The sequence below is a fragment of the Dendronephthya gigantea genome, unplaced genomic scaffold (assembly GCF_004324835.1).
Source record: "Dendronephthya gigantea isolate DGI-Jeju-01 unplaced genomic scaffold, DenGig_1.0 000000F, whole genome shotgun sequence".
NCBI lineage: Eukaryota > Metazoa > Cnidaria > Anthozoa > Malacalcyonacea > Nephtheidae > Dendronephthya > Dendronephthya gigantea.
This window is the reverse complement of record NW_021163010.1, coordinates 642776-664147: the sequence shown is the minus strand read 5'-3', so window position 1 is coordinate 664147 and position 21372 is coordinate 642776. Positions and strand designations below refer to the sequence as shown.

Below are 21372 nucleotides of genomic sequence, written 5' to 3'. Positions count from 1 at the left end.
GTTTTAAACATTACCCACAACGGTGAAATGATACAATAACGATTATAATGCATCGTTATTTAACACGTAATTTTGTACATTAATCAGGTGGAGATTAAAAGTGCAAGATATAGAAGTGATATTTTTACGGTTGTGCCGTTTAATAAATTATTCTTAACTTTTCCATATTTACGCTGTATGAAGTTGTTTTACTGTTGTTCAGTGAAGTGTTGAATTGATAATTCAAATATAAAATTGTCCCGTTTGTATGCTGTTTTCTACAAACGAATCATTCACACGATATTCTATCCTTGTATTGGACAACAGCCGTCCTTGATTCATTGTGGATGCTATTTCAGATCCAAATTAATGGCATATGAAACATGAAGGTAATTCACTGTTTCTTCTCACCTATTTTCGTCTTCTTGTTCAATTGAAGACGGTTTTTCATCATTCACATCTGCTGATTCTAAACCACCTTGGTTCCAAACAAGATTGTAGTTATCTTCCATATTTTTTTGTCTCTTTTTCTCTTTCAATAATTCTTGAGTTCCACCCTGCATGCAAATGATCCCGAGAGTCAATCATATCAAAACGAGGCAGAAACGCAGAAACACATCATAATGAATAAAAAATACATTTCATAATGGCATTACGAAGAGATCTTCCTGCTAATGAATGAGCAAACTTATGCAGAGTATATTTTATTATGCTAATAACAAAGGTAACTATTCATGGAAACAAAACACTTACCAACAGATTAGAAAGTAAATCTCTGAATTGGTTTGTTTCCTGCGATGTAAGAATCTGAAATTTATCTTCTCCACCAGCAACACGTTGTAATGCTTCTTTTGATGTAATTATTTTCACCTTAATTTTCCCTATAAATTTATCAAAAGCAGAAATCGTATATTATCTTCCTTCGTGTGTTTGTTGTTGAAAAGGAAAACAAGATCGGGTAAGGTAAGGGGGGATGATTGTACGTCAAGCAAATTCAAGGTGGGTAAAATATTCAAGGGCCCGAATGAATATTGAGGTTTAACAAAACTTTACAAACCTTCAGGTTTAACCCCTGCATCTTGGAGTTGTTTACGTACGATACTCTCCATCTTTTTAGTTGCTTCTCTCATTTCTTGATTCTCAGTTATCTCGTCCAATTGATTTTCATCTTCATCGCCAAGAAATGATTTGTCAAGATCTTTATCGTCGTACAAATCTTCCGACTTCTCCCTGATCTTTGCAACTCTAACGCTAATACGGTCGTCTTCAAATTGATCCATGTCTTCATTATTTTCGTGTGTCATTATTTTCTTTAATTTCGAAACAACCTTATCCAGGTTGGGTTTCTCCATCTCAATGCCCTGAGTTTTTTTGTCACTTTCAAAAGTCTCTTCTAAAGGTTTGAAAGGTTGCGACCTTTCTTTATTATCATTAATATCAGGAGGAGTATCATCATCAGGTTCTAAAGGATCAGACTTTAGGTTTACGTTGTCGACCAAACCAAACAAAGTTGATCTTATATCAGCAAGTTCTTCATTCGCTTTCAAATAATCTCCATCTTCCATAAATGCATCGTATAAATCAGTAAGTCGCTCCATTGCGTCCTCGGCAATTCTATGTATAATAATAATTGTGGCTCAGATAAACAGCAATTTCAAACACAACAAGATTGTTCTATATCAACTGCGTTAATAATAATAGGAGTATGATTTAACCAGCTTAAAAAGTTAATACGAAGATAGGGTAAATATCTGCATTCGACCCACAAATAGCTAGGTAGTTGGAACATTAAGCTTGAAATTTGTGCTCGCATTGTGCTTTGCAGGTTTAGAGTTCAAGGTTTGTAGAGGACATCCTTTTTGAATGCATGAGCTGTTAATTCCAGGTCTAAATGATCGTTTAAAGTCCATGTTCTTATGAAGGCCTAAAGGATGGTCGAAATCATGCAGGGACTCCAATAATTCGTATCTTAGATAGTCAAGGCTGGTTATATAAATTTCGTAACTGCATTTTGAAGCAGATAAATCGGGGTTAACTAGTTTAGTACATATAAAATACTTTCTGGTCCATTGTGGACACCGCTAAGTTTCATCCCTAGTTCGTCGGTGTGTAGTGCAAATTCAAAAAATTCATAAGAAATACGGTACGATACCTCTGTTTATTTTCTAGTCGCTTGATAGACTTTTGTATTGTGGTGATCAAAACCTTTACTGCTGGATTCATAGAACCAATATTCGTCTCCTGTAATCTCCTAATCCTTTGCTTCATATTATCTATGAGAGCATCAAGCTGTCCCTTGAAATAACGATATTGCAGCTTCAGATGATCGATTAGCTCTTCGTAGTGATCACCTTTATTCCCCTTTTTCCCTTTTTTAACTTTAGAAATAAAATTTTTGAATATTCCATCCATCTTGAATGGAGTAGATGATCCTTCAATGTCCATATTATCATCATCTATATTATCCCCATCCCATCCTACATCATCATCTCTATCAGTGTCTTCAACTGGTTCATCATCCCCAACCAAGTCATTCATATTTCCCTCCATCGCCTGCCTCTTCATTCTTGAAGAAATCTGTGTGGTCTTGTACTCTTTACCAATATCATTATCAATGTCATCATCATCATCGTTATCATCAACATTGTCATCAATATCATCATAATCATCATCAGGATTTTCTTCTCCATTATCTAAATGGAAAGTTATGAAGAGATGTGGTTAAATGCCTTATTGATATGGATCCAAATCTCCAGTCATTTAGTACATACTTTCATCTTGCGGTAATTCTCTCAGTTTCTGCTGCTTAATTCTTCCCATTAATTTAGTAACAACATTTTCCATCATCTTAGAAAAATCACCAAATTCAGACTTTATTTTGGTTTTTCTTTTGAGGTCACGATCATGTTCTTTAAAAGTACCCTCATTATCCAAAGTCCAGCTGTTGTCCTTTTGTTCACCTTCTGCTCTTGATTTCTCTATTTCAAAACATAAAAATATTTTTGTGAAACACACAGATTCAAACAAAGTCAGTTTAACTGCATGTCCTAATTACAGTATGAATATGTGGACAATACCTGTCTTCTTATTCTGAGCTTCTGTGTACTTTTTGTACTGATCTTCTCTAAGAGCAGGTGAACATGTTATACTGTGTTTCTTAGGTGGTGATGGAGGTCGGAATAAGGAGTGGCTACATAGTTTGTCTGTATATACATTGATGATGTAATCACATGTGGAGTCCTCGTCAATTCTTGATATAAAATCATTAGCTTGTGAACCACAGAAAAACTAAAAAAGCATGTACTAAAATTTTGTATAGGATATTCTACTAAAAAGTACGCTATTTATCATGAGTTAAGTACCCTGACTTCTGTCTTTCTTGGGTTTCCGGTAATATCACAAACGGTACCATTGCTATAAAAATGACTGTGATATCTTTGGCTATCTTCCATTTCTTCCTAAAGAGGAAAAAAAGGTGATACATAATACTTGTTTAAAATTCTTTGAATTCAAACAACTGCAGAAAATATCCATTACTACCTCTACAGTAAATATTGACCAATTAGTATTTCCAGAAAAATGACCGAGACTAATATTATCTTTGATTTCATGACCTAATAAAAATAATTAAACTGAGGAATATGGCTAAAAACAATTTTTAACTAAAATTAAGCAAAGTGTGTTTTTTCTGTTAGACTGTGCTCCTCTTTGGTATGAGATACTATGTGGAAGTCAATACGGTTACCTTCATCATGATATTGCCAAACAGATTTTCCAATACATACTTTGTATGACCACCAACCATTTATCTATGTACATATATCATGAAATGTCTCAAAATATGTAAAATATATACATGTATACCGGTATAGAAAAAAAGGAGATTTATATATAGAAATAGAAAAAGAGGAGACTATGTTTATTTTGATGTTTGTAATAATTCTAAAGTTTCTTTTATGTAAAAAATTGTTTATATTTCTGTAAATACTTTTTGAAAATAAATTTGTAAATAAATGTATTTTTGTTAAAACAAAAGTTTATCTAAATTAGTAAAAGTGTATATGAGGGAAGTATAAATGGAATTGAACTTGTACTTCACAATAACCAACAATCACTTTTTGCTGAACAGTTTCAAAAAGTGTCTTTCAAATCCAATGATATTTTAAATTCATACTGATTAAAATAAACCCTCTTCCTCACTCCACTGAATGGAATTTACTAGATTCTTACCTGGATGATACAAGTGTTATTCAGTGGCTCCAACAGTTTGTTTATTTCTTCCGTTGTGACATTAACTGTTTTGTTTTTCTTTGTTTCAAAGTGGACAATAGGAAGGACACATTGATAATGTTGACCATGTTTTGAAGTAATCTGCATGACGTTACCATTCTTATCCTGCTAATATGTTGTGAAAATTATTAATGGTAAACAAAGCAGTAACTTGATTTTTTATCAAACATGCAGGTTTTCTATTATTTCACCATAATGTTGCAGTTTTATAAAGAATAAAACAAGCGTACATACTGTACGTACCTCGTTCATGTCTAAAAGCACTGGTTCTGCAGATATGTCTACACCATATTTAGATTTTTGTAATTCTTCAATATTAAGAAATGTGGATTTGATTCTGAGCACAAAACATAACGACACAAAAAATATATAAACGTTTGACGTAAGTATTTTTAAGAACACAAAAGTAGCCATACTAAGATTTGTTACTAAATACTAATATTCTGTTGTTGTTGTTGTGATGATTCATGATTTACGACAATTCACGAACAGCTACGAAGTATTACGTAAAATTCCGTAATCATGGCGAAGGCGGTATACGCCCGGTTTTGCAACTTTTTCTCTAACACTATGACTTCTTTTGTAAAAGTTAAGCCACAGATGAGATATATAGCTCATCTGTAGTTAAGCGTAAAGTTAGGAAGGAACATTAAAACCTTAAACATACTGTTCCAATTTCCCGAAATTATCGTTTAACTTTAGCCATTTTTTAAGTCAAGTGTCTCCAATGCCGGCAGAATATCCCCCAGGGCAGAGACCCCACTACCCTGGAGGCCGATGTCTTTACTCCCTACTATAATAGAATAAGAAGCTTATGTATAAAAGATATTCTTGTGGTAATTTATGTTTATACAAGGTATCATATATCAGTATGAATCTCGAAGCTACACACAAGGAAGCCGAAAAAATGTCCTGTTCCAGACGCGGCAAATCTGACTTATCATTAATCCTTCCGACGTCAACTTTAAACGAGTTGGTTCGAACGTGGCTGTCTGAAGACCTGCCAAGCTTTGATTATGGTGGATCTGTTGTTGGAGACCGCGAAGAGAAAGCTGTATTGCTATGTAAATCTCCCGGGGTATTAGCTGGTTGCCCTTTCTTTGAAGCTGTATTTAAACATCTCAATTGCAAAGTAAAATGGTTGGTAAACGAAGGAACCCGGTTGGTTCCAGTTTGCACCGTGGCCGAGGTTACTGGAAAAGTAAACCGATTGCTAATGGGGGAGAGAGTTGCATTGAACTGTATTACCAGAGCTAGTGGTGTAGCAACCAAAGCTAAGAGATTGGCTGAAATGAAACAGATGGCATCATGGGCAGGTGAAGTTGCAGGCACTCGGAAGACCACTCCAGGCTTTCGATTGGTTGAAAAATATGCCTTACTTGTAGGTGGAATTTCAACCCACCGTTATGATCTTTCATCAATGATTATGTTAAAAGATAATCATATTTGGAGTGTTGGAAATGTAAGCTCCGCAGTAAAATCTGCCAGAAAAGCTGGAGGATTTTCAGTCAAAATTGAAGTAGAATGCCGAAATATTGCAGAAGCAAGAGAGGCAGCCTGCTCTGGTGCAGATATAATTATGTTAGATAATTTTACATCAGAGGCTTTGCACAGTGCTGCAAAAGTATTGAAAGATGAATTTCCTCATATTATTCTTGAGGCAAGTGGTGGTATTAATGAAGGCAACATTACTGGTTATTTTGGCCCTCATATTGATGTTGTGTCACTGGGCTCTCTTACTCAAGGATATGAATGTGTTGATTTCTCTTTAAAGATCCAAAAGGAAGGACATGATCCAAAGAACCCAATAGTGAAAGAAGACCTTCTTGAACTGAACATTTAAATCAGTTTAAATTTGATTAAACAAGAATAAGAATTTTATCATCTTGAAATATAATATTTGTATGCCTTTGTCTGTGCTAAATGTTTCTTTTCCTTTTTACAAAACTCAGTGCCTGGTGTTTGATGGTGGCCCTGGTGGTGCACCCAGAGAGGGATGGGCAGGGTAATTTCCCTAGGACTGAGCCCCATTTATTTGGTTCTGGGTGCAAAATAAGAAGATAAACGACCAATAAACTAAGATCACCAAAAGAGGTAGAAATGCATACAATGACCCAACTGCACAAGATCCTACTTAAGTAAGCCAACTGAAATTCCCTCTTGTCATCAATTGCTCTATATATAACGCTGGCGGTCCGTGTCACGATTGTGCAGCAACTCTGTCAGCTGATGCAAGGGCCATCCGCAATAAATACTCGTGCTTCTCGTTTCTTAACGTAAACATTTTTAAAAACTCTTTTCTATAGTATCTATATTATATTCCTGGTACTATCCAAGTGGGCTTTAAAAATTTGCTCATGCGCGCGTCATTTGCTCAGGCCCCCAAAACAAAGCGCGCTTCGCCAGCGAAACCGTACGGAGATGATGGAGAACTATGACAATGATGTGACGGGCGTTGTACGGCATAAGTCTGACATTGCCCAAAACACAGTTAATACGCAAATCAATGACACATTATTAGATTAATATGGGATTTTTCCCAGGCAACGTATGGTATGGAAAATAACTAATATTTGTCATGGTTGTTTGTTCAGTAGTTTTACTCAGTAACATGATCATGCCGTGAAAATACGGTCTGCATGTAGTTTTCCAAATCCCAATATACTATGTTCTATTATCTCAAATGTAAAATACCACAAGGTGTTCACGTGCATGAACCATCACAGATTGTAATACAAGAAGTTGTGTGTTGTAATAAAGTGAATAAATATGAATTGCTTTAATTTCTGGTCACTCATCAGTGTCATGTGAAATTTACAACGTAACGTGGATATCAGTCGATAAAAGATGTGTTTTTTTACAAAGAGAGGACACACCAAAACACTTGAACCCTGGAAGTATCCGGGTTCACATGATGCAAAACAGCCTGTTCCGACTTTCCTTTCAATAATTTTATTACAATTTTTGCACATATCAATCACATATGAGAGTATTAATGAAATGTCCACTTGTATATGTAAAATCCGGTAACATATTTTTAAACGTTGTACTACATAAATCCTGTTTTATCTACTAAACAAGATCAAATGAAAGGTAATCTATATAGGACTGCTGGTGCGGGGTCGACCAGAACCAGTTGTTGGCCGGCGTATCATTGTGTTTTTTGGAATTTCCGGAATAGAAGGTAACTGATTGACGTGACCTTTATAAACATGGCCATCATATCCAAGGATGTCGACGATGCTCAGGTCTTTTTGAGAAAGTTGTGCAATAAAATGCAAGTCTTCTCGATAAGCTTTGTTCACTCGTATGGTTGTGCGTTTCTCCGGGCATGTGAGAGTGTGATTACCTCCACACGGGCGGTTCGCTATCTCTTGGAAATCATCACCATCTTTGATCGCACTGAACGAAAATTTTTAAATGCATTAACGGAGCGATAACTATACTTTAATCAATACGTAATATCCAAATAAAGCAACACACGGAACGGAATTGAAAATATACATTTGCCGAGTAATATAACAGTAACATACCCTAACTTTAAGAGTTCATTTTGAACTTTAGCCTGACCCAACGATTCAGTTTGGTCTACTTTTCGTTGTTTTTGCAAATCGTACATTTTCTGTCGTACATCATTGAGGTCACATGATATGTAAGGTCGATTAGACTTGCTGCAAGGTAGTGGTTTGTTCAGAGGTAACGAGGGTAGTTTTGCACCTTCACGGTAGAGATGTACTGGTCTATCACATGAAATACAATTGGCTGGTTGTAGCAACATACAGCGACTTGCGGCGGCTTGTGATTTATCCTCATTTGGTTTTCGCTGTACTTTGGAATTCAGGTCTTTGAGCTTTCCTTCAAAATAATTCTTTACTGTATCCATGTCCATTTTATCGAGTTTGGTATTAACATCTGATGTGATGTGGTTTATCGCTTGTTTCAATGTTGCTTCCTGGAATTTCAAGTAAAAAAATTATATCCATCTTTTACTGGCAAAACAAGACCCATTATTTTAATCTATCATAAGATCTATAATCATGATTCGAGAAATATATTTTGATCAATGTCTGATTTGTCGTTGATCTACTCACATGGCCAACCAATTTTTCCAAGAGATCTTGCACAGACTGGTCCAAACTACTGAGACTGTTCTGAAACTTATCCTGACTGACTTTTGTCTCTAATTCTTTACGATCAGCTTTCACTTCAATTTCAAGATTAATTTGTTGTCTATCTGCCTTGATGTTCTCAAGTTGATCCACGTGTCCATACAATGCCTCGAGATGAAGTTGTTTCTTGTTCTGATCATCGATAACTTGAGACATTGACGTGCTCTGCTTTTCAATCTCATTTCTCATTTCCAATAAACTGGAGCGGATGTTGTGTATTTCTTCGCTATCAATGGCACCATGAGAGTGTCTGCGTCCAACAGAACTTTCGAAAACCTTGCGAGCCTCTGGACAAGATGAAGACAACATGAATTATGTTTGTATTTTGAGAGTTCTATATTTGTCTGAAAGAACATGCGGAAGTATGAGGTTTTAAAGATTTGGTTGAAGATGTAAGGCTGTTTTCTACTCACGTCACGACTAGCAGTAGCTATATCCTTTTTTTGTAGGGACGTTTATTTGCAGAAGTGATTGTAAAATCATGGACATGTTTTTATCACGAGTCGCCAAAGTTTTTGGGAAAGAAGCCGCAAGCTGCAAAGGAGCTGCTGGCTAATTCAAAAGCCATACATGTTTTCCTTGAATAACGAATACATGTTTTCCTTGCATTTCTTGCATGTTTTCCAAAAGGAAAACATCGGGAGATGGAATAAAAGCCCAGGTGTGTTTATATGCATGTCTCATAATGAGTAAATATCAGTTCGGCTCCGACTAAATACTGTCAGCTCTGTTGTTGATACATCTGCATCGTACAATTATTTCAATACTCTGTATTTGCTCATATTTGACAAATATTCTCAAATACAGACGCCTTGGTGTCAGTTGTTAAGTAAATATAACCGCTTAAATAGCAAACTATCAGTGGCAAAGACCATAGTTATATGCAAAGGCTGATATCCTACAAGTCAATCTGTGGCCATGGCGCGGTTCCAACGGTTTTAAGACTTTCATTTTTGTGCATGGTAAAATGAAAAGGAAAATCTGTTGATTATAATTTATATACAAACGTTTTTACAACAAACAACTCTATTCATTATTGAAATTAAATTTGTGTCTTATGTCAACATGGGTGCGTGCAATGATCATACCTAAAAAATCTTGTTTGAAATATCCATGAATCTTACTTACCTTGTTCATCTTCCAGTTCTTTCATAATCTTCAAAAGCTCTCTTCGGATACTTTCAACATCGGATTTGATAAGTTCTTCAGATTCCTTGAGACCCCCGACACTCTCCTTCATTTCGTACAACTGAAAGAAGTTTTGCTTCATTTCTTGTATATTTTTATTCAAAACTTCCATTCTTCCTTCGACAGACGTCTCCAACTGGCTAAGGTCATGTTGTGAAGCTATTGGCTGAAGTACAGGACGGTTTTGAAATTCTGCGAGCTTTTTTAATTCATCTTTGACCAGTTGTTGACTCTCCTTTAACGTCGACTGAATTCCTGCGAGATTGTTTAATTCCTGCTTTAAATTTATCATGGAATCTTTATCAACCGTGTTTAATAAGCGTTCTTCAAGATCATGTATTTTCTGAGAAGCTACTTCGCGAAAGTCGCCCCAATCTTGCATTGTCGTATAAAGTTCCTCAAAAGCTTCAGTTGTCACACTACCACGCCGCTCGTTTCCATCAACTCGTTCTTCATCTCGTAGTGTTGTTTCATCTACACTTTCAATTTCCGAATATGCCCGTCCGTCGTAATCCGCTTGTTCGCTTTCAGCTTTTTCACTAAAAGGTGTTGTTGCTGTCGTCCCCGGCGCTGCTTGTTCGCTACTTGGTGTCTCGGATTTACTTGGAGCTTGTTCATCGCTTGTTGTAATAGCCTCAATTTGTGCTGGAGAGTTTGCTGTGTCAGACTCTCCTCGATCTTCGATGCTTTTCTGTGATGTCGCTGTTCTTGCACGACCACTGCCAGTTAATGTCGGAGACGTTTGTGCTGGCTGACTGCTAACTTCTATCACGTCCGTTTGAGCGAGCTTACTGCTTATTGTTTTCTTCGGGCTCTTTGGAACAGTTGGGGAAAGCTGCCTATAATTTTGCAATTTATAGTCCATCATTTCATTCATCTTCTTAACTGTTATAAAGGGTTTCAAATCAGTTTTGATCACGACGTTCTTCAACTTCCCGTCGATGTCCACCAGCTTGGATTGCAATTCACCAGATTTTGTCATAGTGTTACTCAGCTTGTTCGATAAGTCATCAGGCCAAGCCTCTTTCATTCTTTTTAGTTGTTTGCAGATATCATCCAGCATGGCTGTAATACCGTCAATACCTCCTTCAGCTACTTCAATTCTACGAACAAGATTCATTGCCTGCCACATATCGCCCGCTGCTGTCGTGCTGCTGTCCCGGCTCTGTAAGTCTCGGGCTTGTTGAACAAGTTCCAAATTGGTTGGACCTGCAGACAAGGATTCAAACTTGGCTTCGAGAATTGAAATCTTCCTTTCCAGTTGATAGAGACCTGGAACCATGTCAATAAAACTTCGCTTGCGTATGTCGGTCTTACTTGAGGCGGGTGATGTACGTTTGCTTTCCTTTGCCACAGAAGATCGTCCTGCGAGGCTGTGTAATGCCGATTGAGGTGAAAGGCTTTTAACCACAAGAGAATTTTGTGACAGAGAAGATTCAGCTTTAAACTGAACTCTTTCGTCTGGGCTGCGTTGTTTTGGATCATCTTTTGTATCTTTCCCGTCAGCAGTTTTGATTTGACCTGAGGGGAAGCTCGTACTGCCATCCATTTCACCAGTGCTACGTTTTGTTTGCATGCTCTCTTTACTTTCTCGTGTCTCAATCACTTGTCCTTTATGACTCTCGCCTGTCAATAAATAGATATATCATTGATTAGACTATTGCCCAGCAGCAAAAACCTTACTTGAAAGTAAAAAAGCTACGATTACGAACATATTGTTGCAAGTTTCAATGCACCTGTTTAGTGACATTGCCATTTTACTTTCCCGTCAATAACGAACATTTAATTTTGGTTACTCGTGTGGTCTTGGATACGGTAATTTAGGTCGTTTACCTGGGGCTATGGCTCCTTTCACTTGCACGTTTTCTTTGTTTCCTTGCGCTTCTTCTATTCCTCCAGCCTTACCACTTTCAACAGAGCCGCGCTTCATTTGCAAATTCTCCTTACTTCCCGCAGACGTTCTGTCACCACGTTCTCCTGTGCCGCATTTGGTTTGCAATTCTTCTTTGCCCTCCTCCATCACTTGCTTTGTATCCTGTCTGGTACGACTACCACCTTCGCTAGATTCTCCAGATCTCACCAATCCATTGATGTTATCAGAACCTTGTACTCGACTGGTCGCTGTATCAGGCTTCTCTAGAGCACCGACACTATCTCTTGATCTCGTTTCACTGGCGAGTTTTCCACTGCTAAATGTTGTCGGACTGTCTTGTGCTCTCAATTCATTCAAACGTTTGCTGTCACCTTGCTCACTGAGACTGCTGTAGGCAAAGAAATGAGTTTGAGACTTTGCTCCGCTCAACATACGTGTCTCTTCCAAGGCAGATTGTATGCTTATATCATCTGTTATGTCGATCTGTTTTCTAGCGATTGAAAGATGTTTCACCAACTCCAGCAAAAAACGATGAAGAAGATTGAAGTTAACAGCTCCTATTTCAGGAGTGCCCAAGGAAAGATTGAGAAGATCAAGTATTGTAACAGTATTTTCCTCACTCATTATTTTCCAAAATATTTGCTCAGTTTATTCTACAACGACTGCGTTTATTAATGAAACATTTCGTCTGTTTAGTGCTAATAACACGTCCATAATTATGACGTAGTATTTGTTGCGTTCGTTAATTACTTTCTCGCACGCATAATTTTCATACCCAATTATGATCACGTCGAGCCAAAGTTGGAGCACTTATAACGAATGAGCTTGTCAAATTGTTTGCTACCTATATAAAACAGTTTACTGTGTATAACCAGCGTTTACACTGAAAAGCAATATGTCAAAGTATAGAACAGCTCAAATCGATATTTCAGTTCAGAAACAATCAACGTGTTTAAATATAACTCATATTCTGGTATTGTGGAACCCAATAAGAAACGGCAAGGCCCTATCAACGTTACTGTCGTTAAACTAACGTTATAAACTAAGGTTAAACACCCAATCAAAACACGACATGATCACAACGGAAATGAACCCGCATTGCAAGAATCGGAAAATATGATGAATTAGACTCAATCTCGTTCCCATGCTTTTGCTCCTACTAATATTTGCATAACTTTAAATCTTTTCTGTCTTATTAAACATGCAATTACTGATATATATCTTTCCTTCTCAAAACGCATGCCGCAACTGAAGGCCAAACATACAAGTAACCTTTAAAGATTTGAATAAATTTAATGTGTTAAAACTTCAGTATGCAAATACTATAAACCGATTTTCAGGCTGTAGGAAAGCAACTTTATTTCTAATGAAGTATGTGGGAAATCCAAAAAGACATGTAGCTACACCATAAAGAATGTATATATTTATCAATAGTTATATCACAAAGTGAATTTCAAAGTTAAAAGTAAAGGAGCTCGTCTGTATCTTTGTTTATAATTTTGGACAGGTTGTTTGTAAATTTCACGTCAAGGAACACAGTGCAACCTGCTTCAGTAAATTGCTATCATATTGCGTAAGGTAGGATCTCAACCTATGAGCAGTGAACTGTGATTGTCGAAGAGTGTTGTAAGAACTGCTAGTCCGTACTAACGTCTATTTTGTTCAGGAGCAACCGATATTCGGCGAGTTCAATATAGAGGTTAGTCAACATTCTTATTTACTACCATAGTAATGACTTAGTAAGTTTTAACAATGTCTAATAAAGAATTTTTGCGTTTTACTGAAGTCGAAATTTGAGTTTAGACAAACACAATTGCAGGTGGTAGTTTTTAAATGTCAAACTATGGTTAGCCATATCTATGTTGAACAATTATAAAATTACATCCTACACTACCATTTAACTATCATTGGACAAAAGTCTTTTTGTTAAAAGGTTCAACGGAATTAACGCTTTTCTGTTGTACCCCCCTGGCACTGTGTCTGTGGTTTCTTAAATTCCAAAAAGATCCTAATGATTAAAGATCATTTTTATGTCAATGATCCCACGCTAACGAAAGCGCATTTTACTGATTTTTTAATACACGAACGTCTGCCTGGCGATGATAATTTTAATGACTTTTGAGATTCCTTCCGTCGTTGTGCTTTGTGATTTTCTGTGTCTAATACGAGAGAACTCGAATAGACAAAATAAGGATCACTTTCACAGTTGAAGAAATCGGCCGGCGATGCTGATTTGAGAAAAAATGCACTAATCTGGGGTCGTTCACCGCACGATATTGTATTAATATTGTCATTCCCAGATTAAAAAGAAAACATACAGCAGTCACGTGACAGTATACGACGTTTGCTTGACCTCAATTTTCTGAGTAACCACGTCTCTCTTACAAAATGTTACTGTTCCTTACCTAAAACTATATTTCATTTGAAATTGCGAAAAAAACTTCCATAAGAACTTCGTTTTTAACATTTTTGTCCAGCGGTAGGTCAAATTGTTATTGTTGTCACGCTGGGTGATTAGAAGGGCAGGTTGTGAAGAGATTTACGCATTCCTGACTTAGATACTTTCTCAATGTTTTGAAGTCAAACGATTTTTCTCACCCTTGAATTAAATCACGTTAAATACATCGAAATATATTTTTTATTCCATACTCTTCAAGCCACGTACATCTAGTTCCCCAAGAAATCAAAATCTGACTCTTTTTGTCTTTTGGCAAATACTGCAATTTATTCATTACAATAAAATTATATATATATTCTTCCAGGATTAAGGAAAGTTATTACGTTTATCAATAATCCCGCGGGATATGATAATAAAATTGTGCCATTACGCGAGACTAGTTATGTGCGCGCAAATGCATGACGCAATTGTAGTACCAGTTAGACACTCTCTGATTTTGCTTTCATTTATATTGTTTTAGAGCTCGACCTAAAACAAGATGGACTTAAGGATTTTAGTATTGAGTCTCTTAGCAATAACTGTCTCGACGTATGCGAAACGAGGTAAGCCGTGAGTTTTTATTTTTTTCCCTTCGTTGGTCAGATACGGCAAGAATATTTAATAAACGATAATTAATGCATGTGACAAATATTCAAATTTGAAACTAATTTTACACATAGAAAATATTGTAAAACAGTTTGGTTCAGTTTTGCCTTTCTCATCACAATGGGTAAACTCCACAACGCTAAGTTAAATCTTCACGCCTGGCACAGAAAGGAAAACTCTAAAGCCAGATCTCCGCGCGCGCTAAGCGCCCCAAAATAAACTATACGATTTGATAGTCTTGTTTTTATAACTTGCCTAATTTGATTATAAATTACATTTTCTCATAGTATCATTTTAATTCTCGTGGTATCATTTGTAAGAGTACTATTTAAGAAAACTCGAAGTTTGATCAAAATTGAACAGCTAGCCCTAGGCCCCTAAACACCAGCTCTAAAGTCACTAACAGACTAATGTTTTAACCATGTGAAATTTGCCCGAACATTTATGCATTTAATTTTATTTGTAACTGTATCAGCACTAAATTAAAAAAATATGATTTTTTTTTCATCTTTATTAGTTACCGAAGCCTATCTCCATCATGGAAAAATAATAAGGATTGTAAAAGATGTTAAGAGTGGAGGTACGCTGATATACGAAATTGTGTAATTAGAATATTTCTATAGATCTTCATGATTTGTCTCGTAGAGCAGGTATTACCTGCCATATGCACTTCCACATAAAAATTAACTTAAAGCAGAGATTTCCAGATGCGAGTATTTCTAGATTGTGAAGCTCATTTATCCTCCTATTGCTTCACTGTCCTTCTATTTAGTAAGGTAGTAGTAAGAACGCATTCATCTTAGATTTTGTTCTGACAGAGTAACACACCATGTTTAGAAAAAAGAATCTAATACTTTACACTACGTTCCAGATATTGCCAAAAGAAGTGCTAATCCCAGCATGTGTGGTGGAGGATGTCAACCAGCACAACCCCAATGTTGCCCACCTCCTATGCCCCCACCTATGCCAGGACCTCCCGGTATGATGGGCCCTCCTGGATGCCCGGGTACCCCAGGACAACCCGGTTGTATGGGACCTCCAGGTCCTCCAGGATGCATGGGACCCCCAGGACAGCCAGGATGTGCGGGACAACCTGCACCACCTGCAGCTTGCCCACCAATTTGTGTGCATCATTGTATGAAGATCTGCCCACTGCCATGTTGTCAACCACCACCACGTCAATGCCCATGCCCTGCCCCACCACCACCAATGGGATGTGCTCCTCCATCATGTATGCCACCACCACCACCACCCCCATCAGCTGGATGCTGTGGAGGCGGTATGGCACCACCAATGGGAGGTATGCCTCCTCCAATGGGAGGTATGCGCCCACCAATGCCACCAATGGGAGGTATGCCTCCACCACAAGCTGGTGGTTGTTGCGGCGGTGGAGCACCACCAATGATGCCTCCACCAATGCCACCCCCAGGCGGTGCTGGATGCCCATGCCCTCCACCCCCACCACCACCAGGATGTGGTGGACAACCATCATGCATGCCACCCATGCCACCACCATCACAGGCATGTTGTGGAAAGTAAATGTGTAAATAAAACGAAATGAACACGAAAGAGAAACAGTGTAAAAATTTGATGTTCCAGTTTCTTACAAAACAAACAAGTGAGCATTGCCTTTGATAAAAAGGAGTAACATAATAAAGGAGTAACATAAACGCGTTCACCAGCGTTTAAACGCCCCATTGTTATTCAAATCTGTATTTATTCTTTAACCCCAGATTTATCGGAACTGGTGTACTGAACTAATAATATAGTTGGACTACTCTGTTCAATATTTTCTTACTGTAAACAATAAATAAAATAGTATATTCCTAGATGGTTATGTTCTGATTTGAAGTTGTGTTTACCTAATTCTGAGAATCACATTCTTCTTTTTTGAACTAATTGAGCACATGGCACATTAGCATGTTTCGAAAACAATTATGTCAATCAATAATGTAATTACGATGAAATATAACGAACTTCTTCACTTTCTTTGATCCACAATTTCTTATAGTACCCATTATTACCATATGAAGAATAACTTTAAATGTTGTATTATGGCATTAATAATATAGATATAGACGTTATATGAATTTTACTGTTTTAGAGCATCCATCTCTAATCAGGATTACAGTTTTAATGCATTGTTCCTGTTCTAAAATGATTAGTTTGAACTATATTATACTGTATTTAATGTGTAGCGAACGATTTCCCAATAGATATAACAGTGTATCCTGATATTAAGAGCAAGTATGCCTGAAAAGATTATCTGTACGAGATTATCTGTACGAGATTATCTGTACGAGATTTTAGCACAATATTTTCGATAACAAAACCGTCAAGATCTACGCTGCAGGCATGCGCAATACTATGTCAATGGAAATGCATTGTAGAAAGTGTTGACACTGAAATAGCCACTGCCATTGTTTGCACACATCATTGCACTTCACCAATACAAAGACAAGCATTAGTTCCTCCAAAGCCAAATGAATTAGACAATGCAATACGTTGTTTACCTTTATCAACTACCAATTCTTCGCATTTGTTGGGCACGTAATTTAAATTAAACTCAGATTTTGAAGATACCTCGTGTAAGTTTAATGTCGGTGGTGCTACACCCTAAAAACAAGAGATTACTCCAAATAATTTGTAGACTTTTATCTTTTTTGTTATACTTTTATACTTTCTACAACGGAAAGGGACACGCATGCTTACCTCGTGTACAGCCAAAGTTGTGAAGACTGCTTCAAGAGCTCCAGCTGCGCCAAGCAAATGACCAGTTGAACCTAATTATATAAACGTCAAATTTATAGAACACTTTTTTCCCGCGCAATTAAAAAGAATTAATTTTAAAGTCGGACCAGAAAGTTAATATTTTCCCCACACAAAACAAAGATTCTTAATATTTAAAAATAAATACCTTTGGTTGAAGACACTTTAATATTTCTTGCATGATCGTTAAAAACCTTTTTTATTGCATAGTTTTCAACTGCGTCACCTTAAGTCACAAATATGTATCCATCATGTTCTCCACTTTAACTTTAGAAAAACACCTTATATCGAAATTTAGGACAGAATGCAGATTCCTAATTGCATGGGGGGAATGTATTCGTATCGCGTCTAGAGAGGGGTCTGGATAGCAAGAGATCTTACCAACTGTGACGTCGCGAATGGTTAAATTACAAAGACCAACATGATGCTTCACCAGAATTAGGTTTAATTGACACATAATAGCCCCGTTTACACTATACAAACCTCATGATGGATAAGGCCGCTTGCTTATATAGAATTTAAAATTTTACCAACGGGAGTGGATGTCGCATGAGCATTGACATAACAAATATCCTCTGGTGTTAGGTTCGCATCACGTAACGCTGACCGCATTGAACGTATTGCACCTCGGGCATCATCGGGCGGTGACGTCAAATGATAGGCATCCCCTAATAAAAAATGACGAAGGAAAAATATAGGCCGTGGGGAGAGGATTATATATAAAGTAGTAGAAAAAAATCTCTTGAGATCGAAGATTGCTTTATAGGGTTAACCAACCATACCTGACAATCCATAACCTAGAATTTCAGCATACATAGGAGCATTTCTGGCTTTGGCATGGTTATATTCCTAAAAAACAAAACCTGTACATTATCAGAGAACTTTAGCACGGCCGAATACTGTACCCATCATGCACACATCATGCACACATCATGTACCCATCATGCAGACATTGCATGCAGCTATACCTCAAGAATTAATGTTGCAGCTCCGTCTGCCATAACAAATCCTGATCTTAATTTATCAAACGGCCTTGATGCTTCTTCCGGATTATTATTGAATTTTGTTGTCAAAGCTTTAATTCTAGAAAAAACAGGGACGGGTTCTATGAAATCTATTATAATCACCCATTGTTAGATTTTATGCTTAAGTGCACTACACGAATAGGGGTACGTTCTATTTACGCAGCAATAGGCTCTTTTGGGCACTTTAGGGCTCGATAGTACATGCAAGGTGAGGAAAAGATATACTTTTTCAAATGTGAATTAGGTACGTCCTACGCATTAAAAACTAACCTATGTCTATGCAATTTCCAAACGCTTCTCTTGCTAGTGAGTTACGGAGTAGGTTAAAAGCTATAAACAATATAATATGAAAAATTACAACATGAAAAACTGCGGTAAAATTACCTTGAAAATGCAGCGACTATGAATGAGATGAGAGCTGCATCCGTACCTCCCGTAACCATAACATCTGTATCACCATTTCTTATCAATCTAAATGCTTCACCAATAGCGTGAGCCCCTGCAGAACAAGCTGTTGAAGGGGCTAGATTTGGTCCCTGAAAAAGAAAATAATGTTAATTAGTGTAAATCAAAGCATAACCTCACAATGCATTTAATTTATTCTCTATAATATATATTATATAAGCAAATTACCTGAAAACCATACTGCATACTAACAATTGCAGCTGGTGTATTTAATAAAACCTTGGGGATGACAAATGAACTAATCCTCCGGGGTCCCTATAGAGGACAGAAAAAACACAGTGCCATTTCATAATCCTCCAGTTCAAGCATGTAATGTTTGTTCCATTCAACCTTGTGATATTATTGGCCATTACCTTTTCAGAAATTACTTTGGTTTCCGCAAGAACTTCATTTATTGCCAATATACTGCTTCCAATACACACCCCCTAAAAATGAACCTATTTGAATCATAACACATTTTCCACGATATCCTGATCTGAAATTATTTTTGGTTGGAAATACACATCATCTGTCACATCATACAACTTACTGCAGATTCTTTCGCTTGAATGTTCTCGTGTTTTGCATCTTCTAACGCCCGACTTGAGGCAGCAAATGAATATAAAACCTCTGGTGTATCGACTCTCTTTTCCTATAAAAGACATGCAGGGATGTTTTGTCCAGAACGTAAAGTTCACCGGCCTGCCTTGCCAAACTGTGTCAGACTAAACGAAACATGAAGACATGGCCAATGGGTGAATGCAACTGAGATATATTAGTGTGCAGAATTTCATTATATGACATCGTGACGCATAGTAAAAAGAACCTCACTAAAACTAAGAGCAAGGAGAAGTCGTTTCATATTTTTTCACCTTCAGTTTTGAAAGCCATTCCTCAGAAACAAATCCTGAATCCTTTGACACGGGTGCAGCTAAAAAACAATATATACTGAATGATGCACAACTGTAGCACTACAGAAGAAAAAGAACCCGGCCCATGTATACCTATACTTTTAAACCATAATAAAAGTACTTGGACCTCGCTACGTAAATACGCGAATTATCGCTAGATATACTAACCTATTTTAACAGGAACGTTCTCAAAAGCTAAAAACAAAAATTACAGTGTTACATACTGCAATATTTTTACTGCATTTTTGTCCAGTGCATTTTCTCTTTATTCTATTTAAAAAAACGCTTTAGAATTTAACTTGTCACTTTTTGCGTTTAAATTCCCTTTCATTCGTCACGATTGCTAGCTTGTTTTCTATTTGCCTGTTAACCGGCTTTCGGAAGAACGCAATTTTTTAATAATTAAGCCTGGTTCTCTTCACAGACAGTCGGCGATGCACTGGCGTATGTAACTTGAACGATAATTGGGGGGAGGGGGTATTTATTTATATATTCAGTTCAACCGACGGATTTCTTTTGTAATTGAAATTGCAATGTATTGTTTGTGGCCGCTGGCAAAGAAAATCATCACATGATCATAACTCAACCTTGTCATTCTAATTTGCAGCTTTACTACCTTCCATTTTTCTTTAAATATTTATTCCTGATCATGTCAACATTCCTTGTACTCAGGGTATAAGAATATGTTATATTTTAGGCAGTTGTTATTGATATCACATTTAATAACACATGATTTAGATTACTCAAAGTTGATGCTGTCCGAATAATATCTGCTTGATGTGGTACCTGGGCTCTTAACATGGGTAATTCCACATTTTCCATCAAGAATCTTTTTCCAAACTGACCGTATATCATTACCAAGAGAGCAAACAGCACCTTGATAAAAGTATTAATGATCTCATTAACTACTTAACTGGCAAAATTCTTTCACTGGAAAATCTAAAACTGTTTGGTGTTAGACAAAGTAGAGCCTGCGAAAAGGTCAACTAATGAGCTTACAATACAAATACCAGCAAGGATCTATAACAATGATCTAATGGTGAATGGAAGTGATAAAATGAAGCAATTAAAATGTTGGTGAAAATTCCTTTGAACTGCTGGTATAAAATTCCAAACTCCCAACAATCATTTCTAGCTTGTAAAATATATAAATCCAAACTGCATTCAAATTTTAAATCAGGATCTCCTGCCTTGGCCTTCTCCATCCAATGTTACATGGAATTGCAAGTATAGGCTATAGCCTACACACAACTGTCACAACACTGAATGGGAGGAAGAGGGGCAATGGGCACTGGGTAGGGGTGGACATTTTCATATCAGCTTCAACTTGCATTATATCTAAACTGCTTTGCAGTAGCTAATTTGCAGTAATGTAGACCTGACATAAAGCACTCTTGTTGGTGCAGAGAAGAAGTGAAGAAACACAATTTTAAGTAGTGGGATGCAACCCTCAATACTAATTTATTTCTATATGTGTTCTAATCACAGTGGTCATGAATGTAGTTATAGATGCACTGATTGTTAACTATTTTATTAATAAATAATACCATATATCATAATTTCCTTACCCAGACCTGTGACAACAACTCTACGCTTACCACTTGACATCCTCAACTTAAATAAACTTCTTACTGGCATATGACAGCAAAGGTCAGTCAGTGTTGCTCCGCCTCATTAATCT

The 21372-nt window shown here is 37.0% G+C and overlaps 5 protein-coding genes across 6 annotated transcripts; 2 read left to right on the top strand and 3 right to left on the bottom strand.

The window, feature by feature from the left end:
• Positions 1-145: 145 nt before the first annotated feature.
• Positions 146-4813, bottom strand: LOC114525190 (protein OS-9-like). 2 transcript variants are annotated; one of them, XM_028546449.1, is made up of 11 exons: positions 4513-4813; positions 4210-4377; positions 3725-3788; positions 3520-3593; positions 3342-3437; positions 3057-3267; positions 2751-2957; positions 2132-2672; positions 1037-1593; positions 733-860; positions 146-536 (listed from the first exon to the last, which is right to left on the bottom strand). In XM_028546449.1, exons 1-11 carry the CDS (start codon positions 4681-4683, stop codon positions 387-389), a joined length of 2367 nt encoding a protein of 788 aa, XP_028402250.1. In that variant the 5' UTR covers positions 4684-4813; the 3' UTR covers positions 146-386. The 2 variants fall into 2 exon arrangements, with proteins under 2 accessions (XP_028402250.1, XP_028402326.1); XM_028546525.1 differs by having other exon boundaries at positions 4210-4374.
• Positions 4814-5019: 206 nt separating this feature from the next.
• LOC114525406 (nicotinate-nucleotide pyrophosphorylase [carboxylating]-like) lies at positions 5020-6175 on the top strand. Its single transcript, XM_028546774.1, has one exon. It carries the CDS (start codon positions 5084-5086, stop codon positions 6110-6112), a length of 1029 nt encoding a protein of 342 aa, XP_028402575.1. The 5' UTR covers positions 5020-5083; the 3' UTR covers positions 6113-6175.
• Positions 6176-7239: 1064 nt separating this feature from the next.
• LOC114536415 lies at positions 7240-13150 on the bottom strand. The gene is made up of 5 exons (XM_028557802.1): positions 11460-13150; positions 9567-11252; positions 8361-8725; positions 7803-8221; positions 7240-7671 (listed from the first exon to the last, which is right to left on the bottom strand). Exons 1-5 carry the CDS (start codon positions 12121-12123, stop codon positions 7368-7370), a joined length of 3438 nt encoding a protein of 1145 aa, XP_028413603.1. The 5' UTR covers positions 12124-13150; the 3' UTR covers positions 7240-7367.
• LOC114536610 (basic proline-rich protein-like) lies at positions 13095-16373 on the top strand. Its single transcript, XM_028557994.1, has 4 exons — positions 13095-13198; positions 14418-14499; positions 15060-15122; positions 15414-16373. The coding sequence occupies exons 2-4, from the start codon at positions 14436-14438 to the stop codon at positions 16079-16081; spliced, it is 795 nt and encodes a 264-aa protein (XP_028413795.1). The 5' UTR covers positions 13095-13198; positions 14418-14435; the 3' UTR covers positions 16082-16373.
• Positions 16374-16473: 100 nt separating this feature from the next.
• On the bottom strand, positions 16474-21372 carry LOC114536511 (3-oxoacyl-[acyl-carrier-protein] synthase, mitochondrial-like). The gene is made up of 14 exons (XM_028557887.1): positions 21260-21372; positions 20478-20567; positions 19860-19886; positions 19653-19711; positions 19331-19432; positions 19155-19226; positions 18970-19056; positions 18721-18872; positions 18280-18394; positions 18094-18160; positions 17842-17979; positions 17460-17537; positions 17255-17325; positions 16474-17158 (listed from the first exon to the last, which is right to left on the bottom strand). Exons 1-14 carry the CDS (start codon positions 21327-21329, stop codon positions 16976-16978), a joined length of 1311 nt encoding a protein of 436 aa, XP_028413688.1. The 5' UTR covers positions 21330-21372; the 3' UTR covers positions 16474-16975.